A 22213-nucleotide genomic window follows, 5' to 3' on the forward strand; every position below is an offset into this window, starting at 1 on the left:
GACTTTTGGCACTTTTTTCGTTTTTCGTTTTCTGAGTTGGAAAGTTAGATTGCATTCAAAATGTACAGAAATACTTAATTTTGTTAAAGCTTTTTATAAAAAATGCTTCTGACCAGAGCTTTGTTTCCTTGTCATTAATGTTGAACACCACCAGAGGGGCTCTCACCTGAAAGGTCTCTGCTTCATGTGTCTTCAGCAGAAGATCTAGACTTTGATTGCTATATTTTCAGTTAATATTGACCTTACTGAGCTTTAGCCATATCCGCTGCCTATCATAAAAAATGTTAAGTACAGTGAACCTTTCTAAAATATACAGTAGTAAAGAGACAAACCCACCAGCATTATAGTAGCCAAATTCTTGTTTGTGGGCTGTATATATAAAATTGACTTGAAAAAGTTGCTGATTTTAGAGTACTGGCACCTTTTTCATTCCAATTCAAGCACTGGCCAACACCCCCCACTTTCATCACTTACAGCGCCCATCGTACAGGGCAAATGAAAAGTGTAACCGGGGTGAAAAGGGTGTTACCTTGACTTAATTATGAATGTTGTTACATCAAGGCCGAAAATTAGGATGAGCGCAAACAGTCAAAATGTTTTGTTCCCTCCCAGAGCTGCCAGCGCAGCGCCCCCCCCCAAAATCTGGCGCCCTAGGCAACCGCCTATGCCAAAAACCGGCCCTGACTTAACCTAACAGCTTATTTAATTTGTTTTCACAATTACTAATGTCATGTTTTTTTTTATTCTTGAAGAGAATGTATTTTTTTCTGGCATTCTTCCAGGATTAACAAAAATAAGAATAACATTGAGAACAATCTTTGAAGTAAATGGCTGTTGTTAAACGCTTCCCACATTTACTTCAATCGTACAATAGAAAAGATAAAAGTACCCAAGGAATACACAATAGAATATATAAAGAATAAATGAAAAATCTCTACAAAAGACCAATATACTACAAAAACAGAAACGTATTAACATGTTGGTAATATACATCAAAAAGGCTTCAAATGTATTCGGTATTGTATGAACATGTGTGAATTGGGGTGTGGACGTCACATCCTATAGGGGGGTCCGGGGGTATGCCCCCCCAGGAAGAAATGTTTGAACATTTAAAGTAAAATGCTTCAATCTGGTGCACTTTGAGCACACATTACTAGAGACCTGACCTAGGGGGTACAACTCTAAACACCCATATGAAAAAGATTGATTTACATTTTAATAATCAAATAAGTATGTGAACATAACCAATAACCTACCATAGCCAATAGAAAATAAATGCAACTTATTTTATTTTTGTTGTTCATTCATATCTTATTTTCAACCCGGTATCACGGCAAGACGTGAACATGTGACGATTTACCATGCTGGGAGACGTGAACATGTCACGGTTTCGTCCCCTTCAAACGTGACAGCTACACGGTATTGTTAACCCATGTTAACCAGTGGAGAAATAACCGGAAATACCAAGCAAATGCTACCCCGACGTAATGATTTATTTTTTAATAGTCACACTCGATTACAGCGATGTTCTTGTTGCCCCAGCTGGTCGACACCTCTTTTAGCATAAACAAAGGCTACATTAATGTATTAAATCGATGTTAATCCATGCGTGTGGATGTGGAATTAACGGACGTGACGTTGTGCGATTGAGTTGCCAAGCAACAGCTTCGGTTCATGTTAATTTACAAACTATTCAACTACAACCGTAGTTATATTTAAAAACATGTTAGAAGGCCTCACGAAATACTTTAATGCACATTAAAATGTAAATGTGAAGGAATGTGTGTATAATAAAATACATCGGTCATTAAACGAAACCGGAAACAGACGTAGGCAAGATCCTCAGCTCGATGATTGGATGGTTATCCGCAATGCATGCTGGGATTTGGTGTTTATGTGATGTGAAATCTGAAAACGTTTTTTAAAAATACAATAATACTTTATTCCGAGTGTGCTTGCTTTACTCTTTGAAAGTCATCACATAACGGCATTGTAATACACGGTTCGGCTGCATTAAATATTACATATCTGCCGTAGTTCTGTATTTATAGAGCCCTGATGACCTGATCAACCCGCAACCTCGGGGCAGATCTACTGTCCAGAGGTATACCACTTTATGCAGACTGGACTCTACATCCAAAGATTGTGAGCCAGCTGTGGGTGCGTTACGGCAGAGCCGCGGTGGATCTGTTCGCATCGAAAGACAACGCTCAGTGTCAGCTGTTCTTTTCGATGCGCAATCTAAATGCACCGTTAGGCGTGGATGCACTCCCGCACGATTGGCCCCCGGGCCTTCTGTACGCGTTCCCACCCCTGGCTCTGATACCCCCAACTCTGGCCAGAGTGAGAGAGCAACGCCACACACTTATCCTGATAGCTCCGCACTGGCCAGCTATGTACTGGCCAGCGGAGATATATCAGCTGCTGTGCGGGCAGCCATGGCAGCTCCCACTACGCAGGGACATACTGTCCCAAGCGGGGGGGGCGATCTTTCACCCACACCCAGAGCGCTTGGCTCTATGGGCCTGGCCCGTGAGTGGTACAATCTGAATACAGTGTGACATGAAGCTGACCCTGGCAGCTGCCAAGCGAGCCAGTGGCACTCATGCGCTATCTGTACAGTCTTCATGCACTCAGTTTGCCCCAGGGCAAACAGAGTGTGGTTGAAGCCCAACCCTACCTTTATCTTAAGGCGGTTGGTTCAGGTACCACATTTGACAATGAGGCATCCTCCCCGCCACTGTATTCCTCCGGGGAACATCGGCCGGATTTGCCGTGTCCAGCCCGTGCTTTACGCACGTACAGGGACAGATCAAGGGTGCTTCGTCATAATGACCAACCCCTTGTGTCCTGGGCTAACCCTTATAAGGGCAAGCCTGTTACTAAGCATTGGCTCTCCCACTGGTTTGTGGAAGCAATTGCTTTGGGGCCCATATGAGTCAGAGTTCGCAGGCACCCTCGGGTCCGCGAGCTCTTTCGACTCAGGGTCTGGCTGCATCCTGGGCTCTGTCCAGGATGTCTCCCATCCAAGACATTGGTGCAGCGGCGAGCTGGTCCTCGCCGCTCACTTTTGTCCGCCTCTTAACAGGCTGGACGTTCTGCTCCCAGTGTGACTCAAGCAGTGCTGGGCACCTGGTTGAGTCAGAGCTCTACCTGTTAAGTTCTGGTTGGTTTGGTGATTTTCGAGATAAGCTCGTCTGACAATACGGGAGCTACAATTTCCCATAGTGAGACATCGAACGGAGTGTTATGAATGAGAACTATAGGTTACTTACGTAACCCCAGTTCTCAGAGTAACATGAAGTGAGATGTCTCACCAGACGGCCCTCCTTGCTATGGTGAAGCGAGAAGAGGTGCTTATTTTGAATGATGCATGCGTCGTGGCGCAAGCTACTTATAGGGGGTGAATTCCCTGACGCTGACGTCAAGATCACCAGCCAATCAGGATTGGCGTAATGAGATTGATGCTTCTGTTTGCTCCGCGATGAGGCGCATCCCATAGTGAGACATCTCACTTCATGTTACTCTGAGAACTGGGGTTACGTAAGTAACCTATAGACATGTTGGGACCATTCAGGATCCTAAACATTGAGGGGAAGGTAGCGGACCTTACTACAAAAAAAGGGAAGAAGACAATGAGAGTGAACATTGATCATTTGAAACACTATGTCCAGCCAGAGGAGAGGATCCCTGCTAAATTACAAAAAGTGTTGGATCCTTCTCCTCTGGCTGCTCCACTGCCCTCCACACCCACACCCACCTCCACACCCACCTCCTCCGCACGAGGAGCATCCTCTGATGTAGAGACTTGTAAGTAAACTGAAACAAAGTACACCTTAAAGTATGCATTTCATTCATAACTAGCATGCCTTTTTTTATAGTAATCCGAGACATATGGGCAGGGAGGAGACAAGAGACACTGTGGGCCAAGTATGGCCCATACAAAATATACAGTCAAAATCTGTTGGTCTTGGCCCCGGGAGAGGAGTTGGAGGGAGAGGTAAGCGTACTGTATATGAAAAATGTAAGTAGGCAAACTGATCATTCTGAAAAGGGGTTCAAAAGATACTGGTGTATTCATAGATTGTGAATGCCTATCTGGCATGGGTTGGGGCCAAAGCTGGGGTCTTCATTGTGGACTCCTACCTAATGACTTCCCTCTGGAAGGGAACCCACAAGGGAAGCTTAAGAAAGGTGAGTAGAGTACTAAAAATAAGTGTATATATGAACATATGTATGTACTGATGTATGTACAAATATTTTTCAGTTGGACTTGTCAAAACATGAGGTGGCAGCCGGAGCTGTCTGTGACGGGGCACACTGGACCCTCATTGTAAGTAATCTAAAATGTTAATGGGTCAAGACATTTTTATTTATTTAATAATATGTGATAGCAATACATTTTTATTTATTTAACACTCAACACTTTAATAATTTATTTTCACTTCCATAGATCATGTATCTGAACGAGAACAGGTCCCTGTTCTTGAACCCATTGGGGGCCACGGAAGAGCAGTTAATCAGATGCAAAGATGTAACAAGGTGAATAAAATATAAGCTCTAATGTGTTTACTAGACATATTCAGGATTTTGGATTATATTAAGGGGGACCAACACAAAGCCACATAAATCATGTTCCTGATTACTACTGTTTTACTTGAATACCATTAGATTGTCCTGTGTGAACATGCAGCTCTTCTTGACTTAAAAAAGGATCTGAATTGGGCTTATATACAAAACCCAATCTATCTGTTTCCTATGTAGATCGCTGGTCCGGAAACACAGACCTTCTGTTGGGAGATGGGCCTGCACGACAATCGCTCATCCCAAACAGATGGATTCTACATCCTGCGTTGTGTTGGTTCTGAAGGTAACAATTAGTAATGTGTGTGTATATATAACCATCTGTAATTCACAAATATTACGAAGATACTTATGACAGACCTTTTAAGCTTGCAGAGCAAATACTGCAGGTCCAGTACCCAGTGGACCAGGAAGGAGTGGCCTCAATGAGGTTCCACATGGCAATGGCTCTGGTGAACAACTCAGGTATACAGGACTAGACAGGGGAAACAGAAATATTGTATCTTATTTGGCATTTCACTACCTTAATGCCTGTATTTCTGAATTATGTCTTTACAGATGACCTATCCGAGCTGTGTCGGGCCTGTGGGGAACATAGCATAGGGCCTAAGGTTGACCAATGGGTAAGAAGTTGTATTTATTTCCTGACCAACATTTGGCTGGAAGACTGGGATACACCCTGGATTGGTTACCTCTACATCACTGGGTGAACACTCTCTATAACAGATATTATAAATGTTTACTTTAATTCACCAAACTTGCATGTCTTTGCACTATGGGAGGACACTGGAGCAGTTGAAGAAACTTCTGAGCATGGACTCTAAACAGAAAGGAAAACAGCTAAGATCTAAAACTATACATTGCCTGCTTAATGAAATGTAAACAACTTGATTACTGCTTACTCTGGATGAGTGATGTAAAATGTTTGTCAATATTCTAACATGTCTTTTTTCTGTTTATTTTAAGATCGAGTGCACTGGGTGCACTCTTTGGTACCACACGTACTGTGTTGGGGAGCCCTCTGTCAATGCAGATTTCTTTTGTAAAGGCTGCACTTCTTAGACACACACACACACATACACACACACACACGCACACACACACACACACAGTTTATTATTTCTGTTGGCAAAATCCTGAATGTACTCTTCCAACATGAGAGTAACGTGATAACAAAGGTATCCCAGCTGTAGCTGTGAACATGACAGGATGTGTGATTACCTAGAAGAGCATCAGGACTGTTTGAGGCATATGATAGCTATGTGATTAACATGATGATTCAGCCTCTATGGAGATAGACATCAAGCATGCTCATTTCTGACGTGGAGCTAATCTGAAGTAAACATTGAATACTGCTTTCTATTCCTCCATCTTGTGACTGTGTAACTCCCTCTCTTGGATATCAGCATGTGAAGGACACTGTTCAGGAACTACTTGATGCTCTGTATGTGATGACTACTTCCATTCTGGAGAGGATCACAGATACATGGATCCTGAGATTGAAGCTCAAGCCGGTGACCAGGGAGATTGTTCTAACAATTTCCAATAAATGTTATTCTGAAACATAACTATCACTGTTGTCTTTCCTTCTATAAATGAAGCCAAAAATATGTCAAGCTGGCGCTTAGCCCTCCAAAAAGTGCATGGTTGCAACTTAGACAGTTAAGCATTTTATATCAGTGGGTCCTCATGGTGCAACACGGAAGGCAGACAGAATTGCTTAGACACAGGTGTCACATGAACTTTAAATGTTCTGGAAAGTTCCTTATACAGCTTTAGACTTTTTTATCTCATGAAGTCCCTAAGTGACACACACTGAACAGTCTGGTGGGTTATGGTCCTTGTCATTTGCTTTTGTGTTCCCATAACAACATGTCCAAAATGTCCATGTGCCAGGCTAACACATGTGACAGAACTAGCTACATTTGGAAAGGTTTTTTGTTGCTAAAGTTAACATTCAAGCCATTTAAGAATAAAAATGCTTACATGACATGTCATTTGTTAAACATTAAGCTGTCTTCGGCTCTTTTCTGATTCTGATTACATATAACCTGTTGTAGAAACATGTATTGATGAAATTGATATGAAACAAATGCCATAAATATTGCTGTGACACTGATGTCACATCGGGACATTAACCCTAGACATTCACAGTAAACCCGGAGTGACATATATGCACAATTACAAATATGATTATGATCTGCTCAGTTAATTTAGCTGATTCAATTATATTTAGTTAACATATTCTTTATTATTCAATTCAAAGTATGTTCAAACAAATGTAAACCAAAAAAATCATCCTCATTAATTAAGTTATAAATAAGAGTTACTTTACCATTAAAGCCCAATGTGACATATATGTCACATTTCAGATATTTGACACTAGGGGGGGTTACTTGTCAGAAATGTGTTCTAGGTGGTCTATTTAGTCTAAATGACGTTCCCCTTAATTTCCCCAAAAGTAGAAATGGGTCCGGGTTCTTATGGGTTAAACGTATAGGCTTAAAGCATGGCTTAAAGGCATACTATAACTACTGTATTATATGTATTCAACGTGTGCCCCGCTGGACTTACGTTTCTGTGGTTGACCGTTACTGTGACATATCAGTATAGCCACGGAAGATAGTTTGTGTGTTTCATTCCCATGCATCAAGGTTATTTTCATGTATGTAATTGTTTTTTCTGCACAGTGTAGAGTCTTGTTGTGATGAGAGGGATACAGGTATTTCATAAAAAAAACATGCTCCCTGGAGAATAGGTACAGCATTGATATCACAATTTAATCGGAGCTGATCACAACTTGTCATGAGTGATCCAGTCATCTCGATGAGCGTTCGGGCTGTGAATAAACGACTTGTGTTTTACTTTTAGGCTGTCTGAAGGTATGGACAGCTATCAAAGCTACTATACATCACATTAAGAACGATGTACAAATGAAAGTCGGACACAAATATATAATTTAAATGATTTATTCAAGTTTGCAATATTTTGAACAGGCATCCACACAGTCACCTACTTTGTAATGTTCGATACCTCCCTGTAAGCGTCACGATATCCACCTCTCACCCACAACCTCACATACGAGTACTGAATGTGCATCAAAGTGATCTTAGGAAGGCAGATATAGCAAAAGATGAACGTAAACGACAAACGAGGCGATCGACATGGTAACGGCCCGTCTACACTACAGGCGTAAAAAAATGCTTTCAACGCTTCGCCCATTCATTTGAATGGGGTGACGTAGGATATTTTCAAACTTCGCCGAACTGCATTGTGGGTAGCATGGCAAGGCGTTGCAAGCATCGCGAGCGTCTATCGGCGTCAAAAGTTGAACAATGTTCAACTTTTGAGGCTCGATGCTTGCTCGAAGCTGGCGTCAGCCAATCAAATCCCGTGTTTGCAATTCCCGCCAGTACAAGCGCTAGCCAATCAAACCGCGTGCAAGCTGGGAGAGCCAGACCGCAGTTCATTTCCTCATATTCCAAACGAGAAATTACGGTAGCAAATCACCCGGTTCTTTCCGACCAGAACTATTTACCGGGATACAAACCGGAGGAACCAGGCATGGAGGGAGGTGGCAGAGACAGTGGGTGAAACTGGTAGGTTTTCGCCTGTTTGGGGATTTTATATCCAGTTTACTTCGTTTTAACATTGCTATTGCTTTGTATGTCGGGGGCGGGAGATTCATGTGATTGGTTGTTGGTCGCGTTGCTCGCAAAAAATCGCCAAGCTTCAGACACGCCCAGCTTCAAGATTTTTTGATGCCTGTAGACGGGTCGCAGTCAACAATGGGTCCTCAATGTACACGCCCCGGATTCCTATGACGAAAATAATAGAATGTCGCCAGTTGTCATGACTCACGTTATACTGCAACACCGGTGTTCCGGATTAACTTGTTTCCCGATCAACTTGTTTCCCAATCAACTCGTTTCCGTGGGGTGCGTGGCTTTCGACTGAAATACACATTTCGATCGCTTTCTTCTGTCGTTTACATACATCTTTTGGTATATTTGGCTTCTTAGGAACACGTTGATGCACATCCAGTACCAGTGTGTGAGGTTGTGATTACGATGGCGATATCCGGACGCGCACAGCGAGGACTACAAAAAGACAAACGAGTTGCTCGAATAAATCATTTAAACCAGCTATTGTTTCCAGACTTATTACGGAATATCGTTGTTAATGTCCAAGTCCATCTGTGTATACCTTCAGACAGCCTCTAAGTGAAGCACACGGTGTTTACTCACAGTTTGAAAGCAGCGTGGAGAAGTCTTCATCTGTGTTAAACTGTCGGATTGCATTTTTCTAGAACTTGTTGACAATATTAATGTAATAAAATGAGCTGTGGTGGTCTGTTAGGATGTGATGATTCGTGGCGCACTCATAACGCGCAGGGCATGATTGATTTTTACTGTTGGGACTCGGGTTTGAGTCCAGCATGAACTTTTTTGTTATTTTCATGTCGATGCACATTGAATATTATGTTTGAATAGAGGATTCGTAATATTGTTTGCCGACACCAACATTCACGACCAAGCAGCATTTTAAAGTCTAAATATCCCCAATGACATTTATGCTGCTATCTTTGCAAAACGAGGTAACAGTCACATCTTATCTGGATGAGTGCTGCACAATACCGTTTTTACAAGGGATACATGTGTGGGTAGTCTTTCATATTAAACATGATCGCTGGTAGATAGCCACAGAAATCGTAACACAATTTAATCTGGGCGGGTCCCAGTTCCGTGGGAGGATCACAGTTTAACACAGATGAAGACTTCTCCACGCTGCTTTCAAACTGTGAGTAAACATCGTGTGCTTCACTTGGAGGCTGTCTGAAGGTATACACAGATGGACTTGGACATTAACAACGATATTCCGTAATAAGTTTGGAAACAATAGCTGGTTTAAATGATTTATTCGAGCAACTCGTTTGTCTTGTTGTAGTCCTCGCTGTTCGCGTCCGGATATCGCCATCGTAATCACAACCTCACACACTGGTACTGGATGTGCATCAACGTGTTCCTAAGAAGCCAAATATACCAAAAGATGTATGTAAACGACAGAAGAAAGCGATCGAAATGTGTATTTCAGTCGAAAGCCACGCACCCCACGGAAACGAGTTGATTGGGAAACAAGTTGATCGGGAAACAAGTTAATCCGGAACACCGGCACGCCGGTTCCACGGGGTGGGCCGAAGAGGTGGAGGGCGCCGCGGGCACGGGATCTCCGTGTCGGCACCTCTCCCTTCGTCTCACCTCTCTACTGAGGTCTTTGAACGCACTGTGGCCCGCCCTCGGGGGAGGGGGGCCGCGCGCGCCGTCACAATGCCGTCTCTTTGAAACGGACATTATGGGGAAAAGTGGAATTGTGGAGAGAAATTACTCTTACTCTGGGATAAATGCAATAGTCTTTACTGAATGCATTTTTCCCACACACATACCTCACTCCAGAACTAGAGTTTACAAACGTAAACCACCGTTCTCCTGCGGGGGTCCCTGAACGCACCGCAGCCACTCTCACGAGGGCCGCGCGCCCATGTATTAATGCTGTATTTCCCATTGCAACGGTGAAATGCATTAATCGGAGCTATTATTCCAGGCAAGGTGTGTTTTCTGACAACAGCACGCCGCCAATAGCGTCTCTTGAACCCGCACAGTGCTTTGACAGCACTCGGTTTATTCCACTCACGTGCACACGCCCCCCTGCTGGCTCCCCATACTGGGGTTTACAGCGGGGGCGGGTGTAGGACAGTGTTTCTTCCTCTGGGAATGGGCAAGAAGCAGCCACGCTGCGACTACTCCTCATCCCGTGAGCAAGGAGATCGAGCCAAAGAGCCCTCCGTAAACACGGGGGCTCCCAGGAGATCAACACGATCCTCTTTGGAAAGTGCCACGCGGCGTGATATCCCAGGGACATCACACGGCGGGCAGCGGCGGCGGCCTGTGATGAAGTAGGGTCGACCCTATATCATGTGAAGCCACCGAGCACCGGTCCCCGGGGGAACCGGGCCTGGGGCGAGGCCCGTGGACCAAGCTACTTATTCGGCCTTGCGGCCCAATAATCGCTCTGACCTGGTGAGGCGGGGGCATCTCTAGCAATGAGTGAGTAGCCCACACACCGGCCGCCATGATCATCATCCAGGGAGAGTACAGCCCTGGGCGGTGGACTTCCATGGACGCCAGACCCGGAAGGAATGGCGAACGTGAATGGCACCGCCTCGGCCATATCCTGGTCCCCCAAACACTCTAATCTAGCAGTGGCGACTCCCTGGAGGTATGATAACTCTTTTTAAACATCTCTCAGTCTTTCGTGGAATCACTTCCGCTGCTGAAGAGAAAAGGATGATAGTCAGGAGGTGAGGCCTCCTTTTATACGGTGTGATGCGCGCGCATTCAGGTAGGCCCGCCCAAGGCCGGCTACGTCTATAGAAGTCTCAGTGGGAGAATGCTCGCAGGGTAAGGTAGTACCCATAGAGTCCAGTAGAGGGCGGAGCCTGTGAGAGATATAACTGGTAGGTTTTCGCCTGTTTGGGGATTTTATATCCAGTTTACTTCGTTTTAACATTGCTATTGCTTTGTATGTCGGGGGCGGGAGATTCATGTGATTGGTTGTTGGTCGCGAGAAATCGCCAAGCCTCAGACACGCCCAGCTTCAAGCTTTTTCGATGCCTGTAGTGTAGACGGGCCATTAGGCGTAACAGTATCCCTCTGCTGACAGCCCGCCAGTATCATGCGGATCCAGTAATGTGTGACCCGAGAGTAAAACTAAACATAGCTATAACTAGTTTAGGTAGCCTAGTTTGAGAGGTAATTAAAATAGCTAGGCTACGTGTGATATTCTAACCTGAAGTGTGTGTGTTGCTTCGCTCACCGCTGCAGGTGATCATGAAGAGCTGCGTGTCGACTCGTCAGCAGCAGCTGATCTCTCTCTCACGTCAGATTAGACTTCACTCGCGTTTATGTCCATATCGATCAGATCTAGCTAATTATATGAATACCTGCTTATTAAAAGACACCTAAACAATAAGCGTCGCAATGCAACCGGGTGAGCTGGCCACAGAGTATAGCGCAGCATTATGCATTTGTTTACATCCCCACCCGAACCCCGAGGCATTACCAACAGATCACCGCACAATCAACCCATACAGGACATCTCTTTCTCCACATTAAGTGTTAGACATTAGAATTGACTATTCTTGTCTGTCACATACTCTTTTGTCTGGCACATACCAGAGCCATATAATAGAAGAGTTATGACATCTCCGTTCACTCCAATGGACCACTTTTTTACAGCAATGGCGGATCGTGGAGCCTCTCAATCGTTCCCCGGAAGTTAGTGCCAAGGCTAGCAGAGCTGTAGAGTTGCAGCATAATAACCGTTCGTGACGGACTTTTAAAGGTAAGAAGAAGTTTAAAGATTTATATTGCGGATATTATCAGTACATCTGATTCAATTGAACATGTGTATTAAAGGATGTCAGTGGATTATCCCTAAATTAGTAGATTTAGGGAACGTTTACAGATAACAGATCAAGCTAGGATACCGAAGCAAGTTAGCAACAGACGTTGAACAGCCTTTTAATTGTAAATTCCGTTCTCTTAATGTCTATTTGGTCCAACGTTGTTGAATTAGAGAAGAGGGGCTTCTAAACGGGATTGTATGCGGGGGTGGAGGGAGTTAAATATTAGATAAATATAACTTTGGTGCGTGTAAGAGTGAGTGTTTTTAGCAGAGCCATATTGTGTCCTTGTGATTATGTTGATTATTACCTGTGTGTATAATGTTGCAGCTCAGCTGATTTTGGATTGATGGCAAAGGGAGAGGGACTTAAGTGAGAGTGAAAACACAAGGTAAGTTTAATACTACTGTTTTATATAAGTAAGCATACTAAACATGTATTCTATCACTGTATTATATAAGTAATCTTGTTAGTAACCTACTGTATGGCAGGTGGAGGGGCAGTGATGTTACAGGTGGAGGAGCAAAACTGCAAGACTGCAAACTCACAAGACAGAGAAATCGAAGTTTGTTCTCCAGAGATGAGGTTGATTTCACTTCAATTTTTTTCATATTTTCTAAAGATGTGGAAATGGCACAAAAAAAAACTTGAGAGCTGTAACCAAGACAACCTCAGAACATGAGTAGACAGCCACCAAGGTTTTTCAAGTCCCTCTCTTACTCCATTTTGCGAACCCAAACTTCCAGGTACATGACGGGACACCTTGCTTGTTTTTGTTGTTTGCGCTCCTCTGGCAGGTGGAGGGCAGTGATCCCTTCCCTTCTTCCCTCAATCTTTGAGACTAATGTAAGTAGAAGACATGGCACTGTAAATGTTCGAACATTTAAAATATTATACCACTTAAAAATAAGAAATATTACTTTTGTTACTAAGAGTTCATACTTATTATACCTGTGTCACCTTTCACACTATCGCTGTGATCATGAGCTATGGGCTTTGTAGATACAGGTCCCGGGGTGAATCGTGGTGCAGGGGCCCTTCTCTTTTTGACCACAGGGCGATGCACGAAGATGGTGGGTATAGCCTCTGCTCTCAGCCTAGTCTTGCCCTTTTTTGTCTTGACAAACTGGTCTGCATCAAAATGTGCCTGCGGAGTGACTTGAGGTTACTTCACACACAGAACAACTCAGTTTTGTCTGCCCACATACATATTCCATAGTGGTTGAATACACAGTATTAGGAAACACTTTATACTTACTGGACATGTTATACTCATTACATACTGTATACAATATGACCAAGAATGTGAGACAACTTTATAGAAATTCATATCACATATGTTACTGATGCCATTTGTCATACTTTGTTAAACTCACAAATAATAAAGTTCCATAACTTCAGTTGGGAACAAAGACCACACCTTATCTCCCCAAGGCAATTTCCCATCCAATAGGTGTGCTATATAGGTGTGTATAACCCTTTCTCCTGTCTGTTTATCCCTCTTTCAGCACAAGAACCAGAGGGGGATTCAATGGAGCCTGAATACCTGCACTGAGACCCTCACCCTGCACCCTGAGTCTCAACTCTCAGTGTTTTTCAAGCCTTTCCCTGTTTTTTGTATTAAACAAAACATTAAGCTTTCCCAATGGTGTGGTTTTCGTTTTGTGAAAAAGTGCAAATGCAGTGTTTGTATATAAATCACATATTTGTTTGCTGTTGGTCGTGAAATTGCTCCTGCTTCCTCCGCTCTGTGTCAGTGGGGAAGCTGTACATTCGTACTCCTTTCTCTGAGCGATTGGAGCATCCCCAGGCAGCACAGCAAACCATGGTGGCGACTAGGAGGCAGCACAGCAAACCAGGACAACAAGGAGGAAAAGGCACAGACAAACTGCATGATATGCTATTCAATGTTTATTGAATTCCATGTATTTGCAATGGATGTTCCTAAAACAACACATTTAACATCATCATCATGCTGCTGCTGCTAGTCCTTTGATAGTCACCTGTCGGTCTCCTGTCCTTTCTGAAAGCCATAAAGATGACATTAGTCATTTAGATAACTTGTGTCCTCAATTACCATGGGATTACTGAAACTACCATGAATTTAAGAAAATGGTAGACATTAATCTAATCTGAATTTTAAAGCATTACTTTAGATCCCCTCCCTCTAAATATATCAATAAACATTAGAAAGTGATGCTCCTGACTACCATACAAGTTTAAGAAGATAATATTGGTTTTAAAGAATTCAAAGCTATAAATAAACAGCAACAGGCTCTTTAACCAAGGCACTGTTAGCCTAACATGTAAACTAGTTGTTCACACTAATCCTAATATTATCACTTAATATTAGCAAATTCTATTTTATTTTTAAAAACATATTGATGTAAATACATACACATCGATTTGTTGTATAAATATTGCAAATCAAAACCTTTATTCACTAATAATTACCAAAAATCGTAGTTCTATCTCCTGTTATCAATGCATTCACATTGCCCGCCATGAACTTCCGGGGAACGATCCTCGTCTACATGAACCACGTGACGATAACCGTTTTTGGACTTCCGTTGTCGTAACTCTTCTATTATATGGCTCTGGCACATACTATTCTTGTCTGTCACATAGGCTAAGTGGCGCAACTGATGCGGTATTGCGCTAAGGGGAAATTATTTTGACCGGAGAGATTTAGATTCGCCGGTCTTCAGCATATTTTACCGGTCATAGTCCGGTAATTACCGGCTAACGGGAACTCTGATATAAATTGAAAGTCACAAAACAGTAAGATTAAGAATGGGGTGCAGGTTAATTAATGTGAATTTCTATCAATTAGCCCACACTGCATTATTCAATATACTATTTGTATGTATACTATATGTATTTAGAAAAAAACCGGATGAGTGACAGTCACAGATGGGTGTATGTTTACAAAGGCCTATTACAATATACATTTTCCATGCATGTCTCCAATTATTACTTTCTTTATTTATTTCAGTTTCTTGTGTGGATGTTCCTTGCAAAATTCAGCCAAATGCAGACAAAATGCAGCCCCCTGCTGAAGAACTAGAAGAGAAGGAGTGGACAATTCTGGACAATTACAATGACATCAGTACTGATGATGAGCTGTTTTACAGAGCAGATGATCTGCTTATCACCAGCACACCTGACTCCATCCTTGCTCCAGCCCCTGAAGAGCCCACCCTTCCACTGATTGCACTAGAGCCCACCCCTCCACTGACTGCTCTAGAGCCCACCCTTCCACTGACTGCACTAGAGCCCACCCTTCTACTGACTGCACTAGAGCCCACCCTTCTACTGACTGCACTAGAGCCCACCCTTCTACTGACTGCACTAGAGCCCACCCTTCTACTAACTGCACTAGAGCCTACCCTTGCTCAAGCCACAGCACCAGACCCCACCATTGCTCCAGCCCCAGAATACCTCACCCTTGCTCCACTAACTGCATCAGAGCCTGCCATTGCTGAAGCCACAGTACAACAGCCCACTCTTGCTCCTCCCCCAGAGCCCACTCATAAACCACCAATAAGACAACCATGTCGCCCCAAATGCAGAAGAAAATGCTCTGAGAAATGTTCAGAGGACAGACGAAGAGAAATCTGGGGCAAGTACTGGGATATGCCATACCCTGAGAAACGTTCCTTCATGTTTCACAGTGTATGCCAGGTACCGACCGCTAAAGTCTGTGGTGATGGAAAACCAAGTCGGCGGGGCAGGTCTTTCATCTACAGGCTGAAAGATGAAGACCAGGTCCCACAGCAGGTGTGCAAAATGTTCTTTCTTTCAACTTTAGGGTACCACCCAACCAACGACAGCCTGGTCCTTTCAGTGATGGGCAAAGACATCTCAACTCCTCTTGCTCCACCGAAAGATCAGAGAGGGAGACATGCACCAGCCAACAAGCTGGACCAGAAGCCATTGCATGAGCACATTGAGTCCTTCCACCCGACTGTCAGCCACTACCGCAGGGAGCATGCCCCATGGCGCCGCTACCTCCCCAGTGACATTAGCATGAAACTCATGTATGCTGACTACATAGAAAAGGACAACAAGTGCTCCTACGAGTCATATCGAAAGGCTGTGAAGTCTTTGAACATTAGCTTTACTAAGCTTGGAGAAGAGCAGTGTGAGAGCTGTCTGCTGCAGGAACAGCATGTGAAGGCTGACCACCAGGGGGAGGCTGCAGCAAACTGCCCGCAGTGTGAGAAGTAGCAAATACATAAAGATTCCGCAACAGAGAGCAGGCTACACTACCAGTCAGATGCAGAACGGGACTGGCCTGAAGATACATCGACCAGAAGTGTGGGATCTGCAGAAGGTGATCATGCTCCCACGAATGCCTGGTGTTAAGTCAGCTGTCTTCACAAGACGGATTGTGGCTTATCATGAAACCTTCGCGTCAGTTGGGAAAAAGACCAACAAAAAGAATACCATCTCTGTTGTCTGGCACGAGGGGATTGCAGGGCGGAGTGCTGCAGAAATAACATCAGCCTATGCAGCAGCATTGGAGAAGGAGCGGGACATCAAGCATATTGTCTACTGGGTAGACAATTGTAGCTCTCAAAATAAAAACTGGTGCCTTTTCTCTTCACTTGTGTCCATAGTCAACTCGCAGACCATCTCAACTGAAGACATCACCCTTAAGTTTTTTCAGCCAGGGCACATATTTATGAGTGCGGACAGTTTCCATCATGGCGTGGAGCAGGAGATGAAGAGCAGACCAGGAGGAGTGGTCTATGATTTTGACGACTTCCTCTCTGTGGTGGGAAACTCTAATTCTAAGAAAGTTGAGGTGGTGGAGCTAAAAAAATTAAGGCATCAGGGACTGGACGGATGGCCACTCTGCAGTCAAATCGAAGAAATTACCCAAACTGGCAGACCTTAAAGTTGTCCAATTGCGACGTGGATCAAGGAGTATGTTTGTGAAAATATCCCATGAGGAGGAAGACTTCACAGAACTGGATTTCCTGCAAAAGAAATGTCAGCTAAAGATACCCACCACCTTGAGGCCACAAGACAAAGGCATAGAGGAGGCAAAGAAGAGGGATATCCTCAAGAAGCTTGGTCCCCTCATGCCACCCAACAGGAGGCTATTCTGGAGCTCCCTGCATGTGAGCAACACTGATGAAGAATAATGAGAGGAAGAACAAGAAGGATAACCATCACTAATATATGAATAAGATTAATTGTTACCAATAAGGCATTTGCATCACATTCGATTTAATCTACGTAGTATCTAATTTATGGGAGAGAACTTTATGGAAAGAACATGAATTCTAATGTTGTATACCATCAGCATTTGCATTAAATACTATACATTTGACTTTCTATGCAAGTGAATTTATTTGTAGGATGTGACTTTTATACACTATTAGAAAACATACATGTGAAGGAAAATTCTGATGTTGCAATGTTGAGGTGGAATGAATGAGACAAGATCGTCGTTAGCCAAAGCACTGAGAGTTTATTTACAAGTACATTTAATACAGCCGGGGAGATTTCTTAGTTTCACACATCCCTGTGGTCTACCAAGTCATCTCTGACACAAAGAAACCACAGCACGCATCAACATGAGAAGAGGCGGAGCCATCAGAAACCCGCGTTTCACCTAATCAATAGCAGATGTGAGACAATAATCTGTTTGTCTCGCAAACTGCATGCAGGCAGGGACCCTTCCCCCACAGGAAAGGGGAGAAGCTTTTGACCTGTGACCTCAACTTACAGAGAGGAGCTTTGACTTTAATACAAAGAATGTTTGCAATATCACAGATTCTAAGAAAAGATAAGAAACTCTATGATCAAGATCAGATTAAAATATTCTCTTACAGTTTCACTCTTTTTATCAATCTATTGATAACCAATTAACATTAGTCTAAGAATATTTCAGTCAATACTTAAATCAATAAGCGTCTTCAGAGTTGGGTGCGCTCAGATACATCAATTACATCAAAAAGTAAAACAAGATTGAAAACACTTCAATCACCATGATTGAACACAGTCAATCATAATAAAATCATCTCTCTTCAATGTTTGGCATCTTTTGTCAAAAAGCACAATAATAAACACACGTGAAATACAAAAATATAATAGCTAAATATATGTTTCAAAAATAAGATCTTTTATCATTTATCACTCAGTTAATCTCATTCATCAAACACAAATTCTAAATCAGCTTACATCTCAAAGATTTACTTCAAGGCAATTACTTATTAAAAACACAATTAGAATTTAGGATTATAAGAAATCCAATTGAGGTATTAAAACAGAATCATGAGAGATCCAGCTAAGGTTCCTAGTTAAGGTATAAATTCACAGTGATGAATCGATCAATCTGCAATCTTTAACATTACTTTACGTTTACTTCATTACGCTTTATTCAAGAGTAAGGCACTTAGTGATACATATATTTCATTCAAATACATTTGTTAAAAATCTGAAAAGGAAGAATCAGACATTTTATTTGTATAACAACCTGAAAATGAAAAATCAGACATTTGTTCTTTAATCCAGAGTATCAACTGTAATCAATTATCAAAACATCTGTTCTTTATTCAGAATATCAACTGTAATCAACTTCTCAATCGCTGAACGGGGGTACCCATGGGTCAGAAACCGCGATGGAGACCCAGGGATCTGGAAGCTCAGCGTTGTACATTAATATTGTGTCATTTACAGTCGAATGCCCCACTAGCCTTTGTGGGGCCTGGAGTGCAGTCTTGGCAACCCTTCGTATGGCTAATTTAACTACAGTGATCAAACAGATCACTAGGATTAGCACAACCAAGATAAACACTGAAACAGTAACAACAAATGTAACCAACCCCGCTCCCCAGGATCCAAAGGTTCCACTTAACTCTCCAAATGTAAACCCATGAGTTTCATGCAATTCTTTTATCCCCCTGGCAGTATCATGAGCCATATCCATAACTTCAGGTGTGGCATCAGAGATGAAAGAACAGCACTCCGATCCTATCACCTTGCATGTGCCCCCCTGGGCAGCTAAGAGGAGATCAAGCGCCATGCGATTCTGTAGTGCTACTGTACTAACTTACTGCAATTCTTTGTGTTCAGCTAACATCGCTGTGTTAGATACATTTAGATGGTGTTCTACAACTTTGGACAGTGCCACAATTTCCTGCTGAGTAACATAAATACCGTACCAAGGCAAAAATAGGCTAGCTATCTGTTGTCCTTGTGTAATTGACCTGCTGTTCCTGTGTAGAGAGGGAAGAATCGCTGCGATCTCCTTAGCCTCTACTTTACGGATTAAAGGGATTAGGTAGGCTAGATAACAGGTGCCATAAAAAACGTCATATGGCACACAGCCGTACGCGCGATCCCCACAAACTAAGTAAACTCTCTGTGGGAGGGGAATTCTGGCTAAATTTACTCTCACTATGGTATTACAGTCGCTGTGTCCCACATCAGGAGAGGTGTGAGATCCTACTTCATTCTGGAAGCAGATGGACACATTCTTCCATTCATGCACCACAATTGGGGGGACATATACTGAGCAGTCACGTGTAGGGGGCTTGCCTAAGGGTATTGGCTGCGTACAGTCATGTATTTTAACCTCAACGGAGTCCACTGTTCTAGAGCCAAACCAGGGCACAACTGTTACCAAAGCTTCAACTAACAAAGCGGGTGTGTGTGGTTGCATTATGCATGGACTTGTGACGTTAGCCGAACAATTAGTCTGAGCTAGAGCTAACTGGAATCTATATTCAAAAGCTAGGTTAACGTATTTCTTCATATATATTAGTTTTAAAAACATCAACCGTTTGAAACCGTCAGGCAGGTAATTTTTATTTACTGTATCAACAATGAGAGAGACTAAGCCCTTGTACTGTAAAGGTTGCTCAGAGTCTATGGGGTAGGAAGGAGTATAACAATCCTCCGCCTCGTCGCTAATTCTGGATGCTATGTCATTCCAGCTTACTAAACCGTAATCAGCTTTTGTGAAAGGAATTGGGCTAAACATAGGAGAATGCATTGATTCTGGCCTATTTTGGCACAACCAACAGTTGCTAACATTACGTTCATGCGCGTAGTCTAACATTAAACTTACTGCAGAATTAGTTTTAGTTCGTTTAAAAGGAGTAATTAAGGCCTTTTTTGAAGAATCTACCTCACCTTCTGATTGTTTAAGTGGAGTAACATCACCTCCTGATTGTTTAAGTGGAGTAACATCACCTCCTGATTGTTTAAGTGGAGTAGATGGAACATTTGTTTTGCTATCTGGTCCAATAAATGTGCATGCAGTAGCACCTGGATTGGGAACCTGGTAATCTGGTTTCCTCATTGTACATTTTACCTTATCCCTTATCAGTGTCTTGAACTGTTCTACAGTGCTACACCACAGTTCTGGGGGCATTTCTTCAATGGTGTTGAGAGCCATTCTTACCACCTCTGATGAGACCCCGAACCAATGGTACTGGTTCTTTGGATACATCTCCCACGTTGGGTAAACTAAGGACACAGGAAACACAATAATACAGTTAGATGAGTCACATATTGAAATTGGGTAGTTAAAAGAAATAGTCTCTGACTTATGATCAGGGAGGGAGACAATCCTCCTTATTCTCCCTCCTTTTCTCTCTCTTTGTGTCTCTTGCACCATACTGAATGTCTGTGTGGTGATTGGATACAACCTGTCCTTGTCGCTAGGCACTGATTTGCCCGTTGGTGTTGTTTTGCCCTCAGGGTCTGGGCCCTGAGTGGTCAAGTCGTCTGCGCTCTTAGATAAGGGCACCTTATTTTCTCCCTCAGAGGGGCGAGAGCCCCCGCCACCTGTCGTTGGGATTTTCACAGCTTCATCTAGCAAGGCGTCCTTGGCCAGGTATAGTAAACCCAGAACGACGATGATGATGACTGCCTTCACACGCCAGCATCCGGTAGAGGAGAGAGACGACATCTGGAAGCGTGAATCCACTCCGCTCTACCTTGTACTCTCAGGGCTGTTCTGGTCACTATTAACACCTGGAAAGGACCTTTCCACCTGGGAGACAAAGCATATTTTTCAAGCGATTTGATTAGTACATTATCACCAATCTGAAAAGGGTGGGTGGGCCCCTCTCCAGGCTGAGGGAGCCTGTCAGCCACCTGCCTGTGAAACTTTCTCAACATGTCAGTTAGATATTTGACATAGTTAGTCATGTAATCATCTGTCCACAAAAGAGTGAGTCTGTGGGGTATTACTGGGGGGCTAGACCCTGTGAACATTGCCCTTCCCATCAATATTTCGTGTGGGCTAAGCCCTGTCGTTGCATTTGGTGCACTTCTGATGGAGCACAGAACTAGCGGCAGCGCGTCTACCCATTTTAGTCCTATGGTCAACATTGTTTTAGTGAGTTTCTCCTTTATAGTCAAGTTCATTCTCTCAACCTGACCTGAGCTCTGTGGATGATAGGGAACGTGCAATTGCCATTTGAACCCTAACACTGTAGCTAGACTCTGGGTTATCTTAGAAATGAATGCTGGACCTCTGTCACTGTTAATCCCTACTGGAACACCAAATCTAGGGATAACATCTTTGAGAAGACACTTTACAACTGTTCTAGCGTCTTCTTTTCTGGTAGGGTAGGCCTCTACCCATTTGGAGAACTGGCACACTATTACCAAAAGATATTTGAATCCTTGGCATGGTGGCATGTGCGAAAAGTCAATTTGCATATTTACAAAGGGCCCCGAGGGGGGCGGTAAGTGTTCATGCTGAACTGGACCATTTCTTCTTCTTGTCTGCTGGCATATATCATGCATCTATCTACAAGGGTCTGTGTAGCTAGTGTGATGCCTGGAGCAAACCATTGTGACTTTATAATCCCATTCATCCCTCCTTTTCCTACATGTGATTTGCCATGTGCAACATGTGCCAAAACATGGAGGAACGAACGGGGACAAACCATCCGGCCGTCTGGGTGGAGCCACAAGCTGGACTCAGCGTCAAGTGTACAACCTCGTCTTAGCCATAAATCTTTCTCCCTAACATCAGCGCGGGCTTGCATGTCCGCGACATCATTAAAGGAAGGCAAACAAATAGGTTCTGCGGGTTGTGTCGAGGGGCATTGTAGCACCATAGAAGAGCAGGAAACTGCTGCTTGTTTAGCCGCGGTGTCGGCTAACGCATTTCCATGCGAAATAGGATCATCA

At 43.3% G+C, this 22213-nt stretch overlaps 1 protein-coding gene across 1 annotated transcript in view; it reads right to left on the reverse strand.

Moving 5' to 3' along the window:
- Positions 1–18461: 18461 nt before the first annotated feature.
- The window catches only part of LOC117541812 (uncharacterized protein KIAA1755-like), a 51527-nt gene continuing 47775 nt past the window's right edge, over positions 18462–22213 (reverse strand). The window contains exon 2 of the mRNA XM_034209022.1: positions 18462–21062. Within this exon, the coding sequence (XP_034064913.1) occupies positions 19113–20978 (1866 nt within the window). The 5' untranslated portion in view covers positions 20979–21062 and the 3' untranslated portion in view covers positions 18462–19112. The remainder of the gene's footprint in view (positions 21063–22213) is intronic.

The sequence above is a fragment of the Gymnodraco acuticeps genome, unplaced genomic scaffold (assembly GCF_902827175.1).
Source record: "Gymnodraco acuticeps unplaced genomic scaffold, fGymAcu1.1, whole genome shotgun sequence".
Classification (NCBI taxonomy): Eukaryota; Metazoa; Chordata; class Actinopteri; order Perciformes; family Bathydraconidae; genus Gymnodraco; species Gymnodraco acuticeps.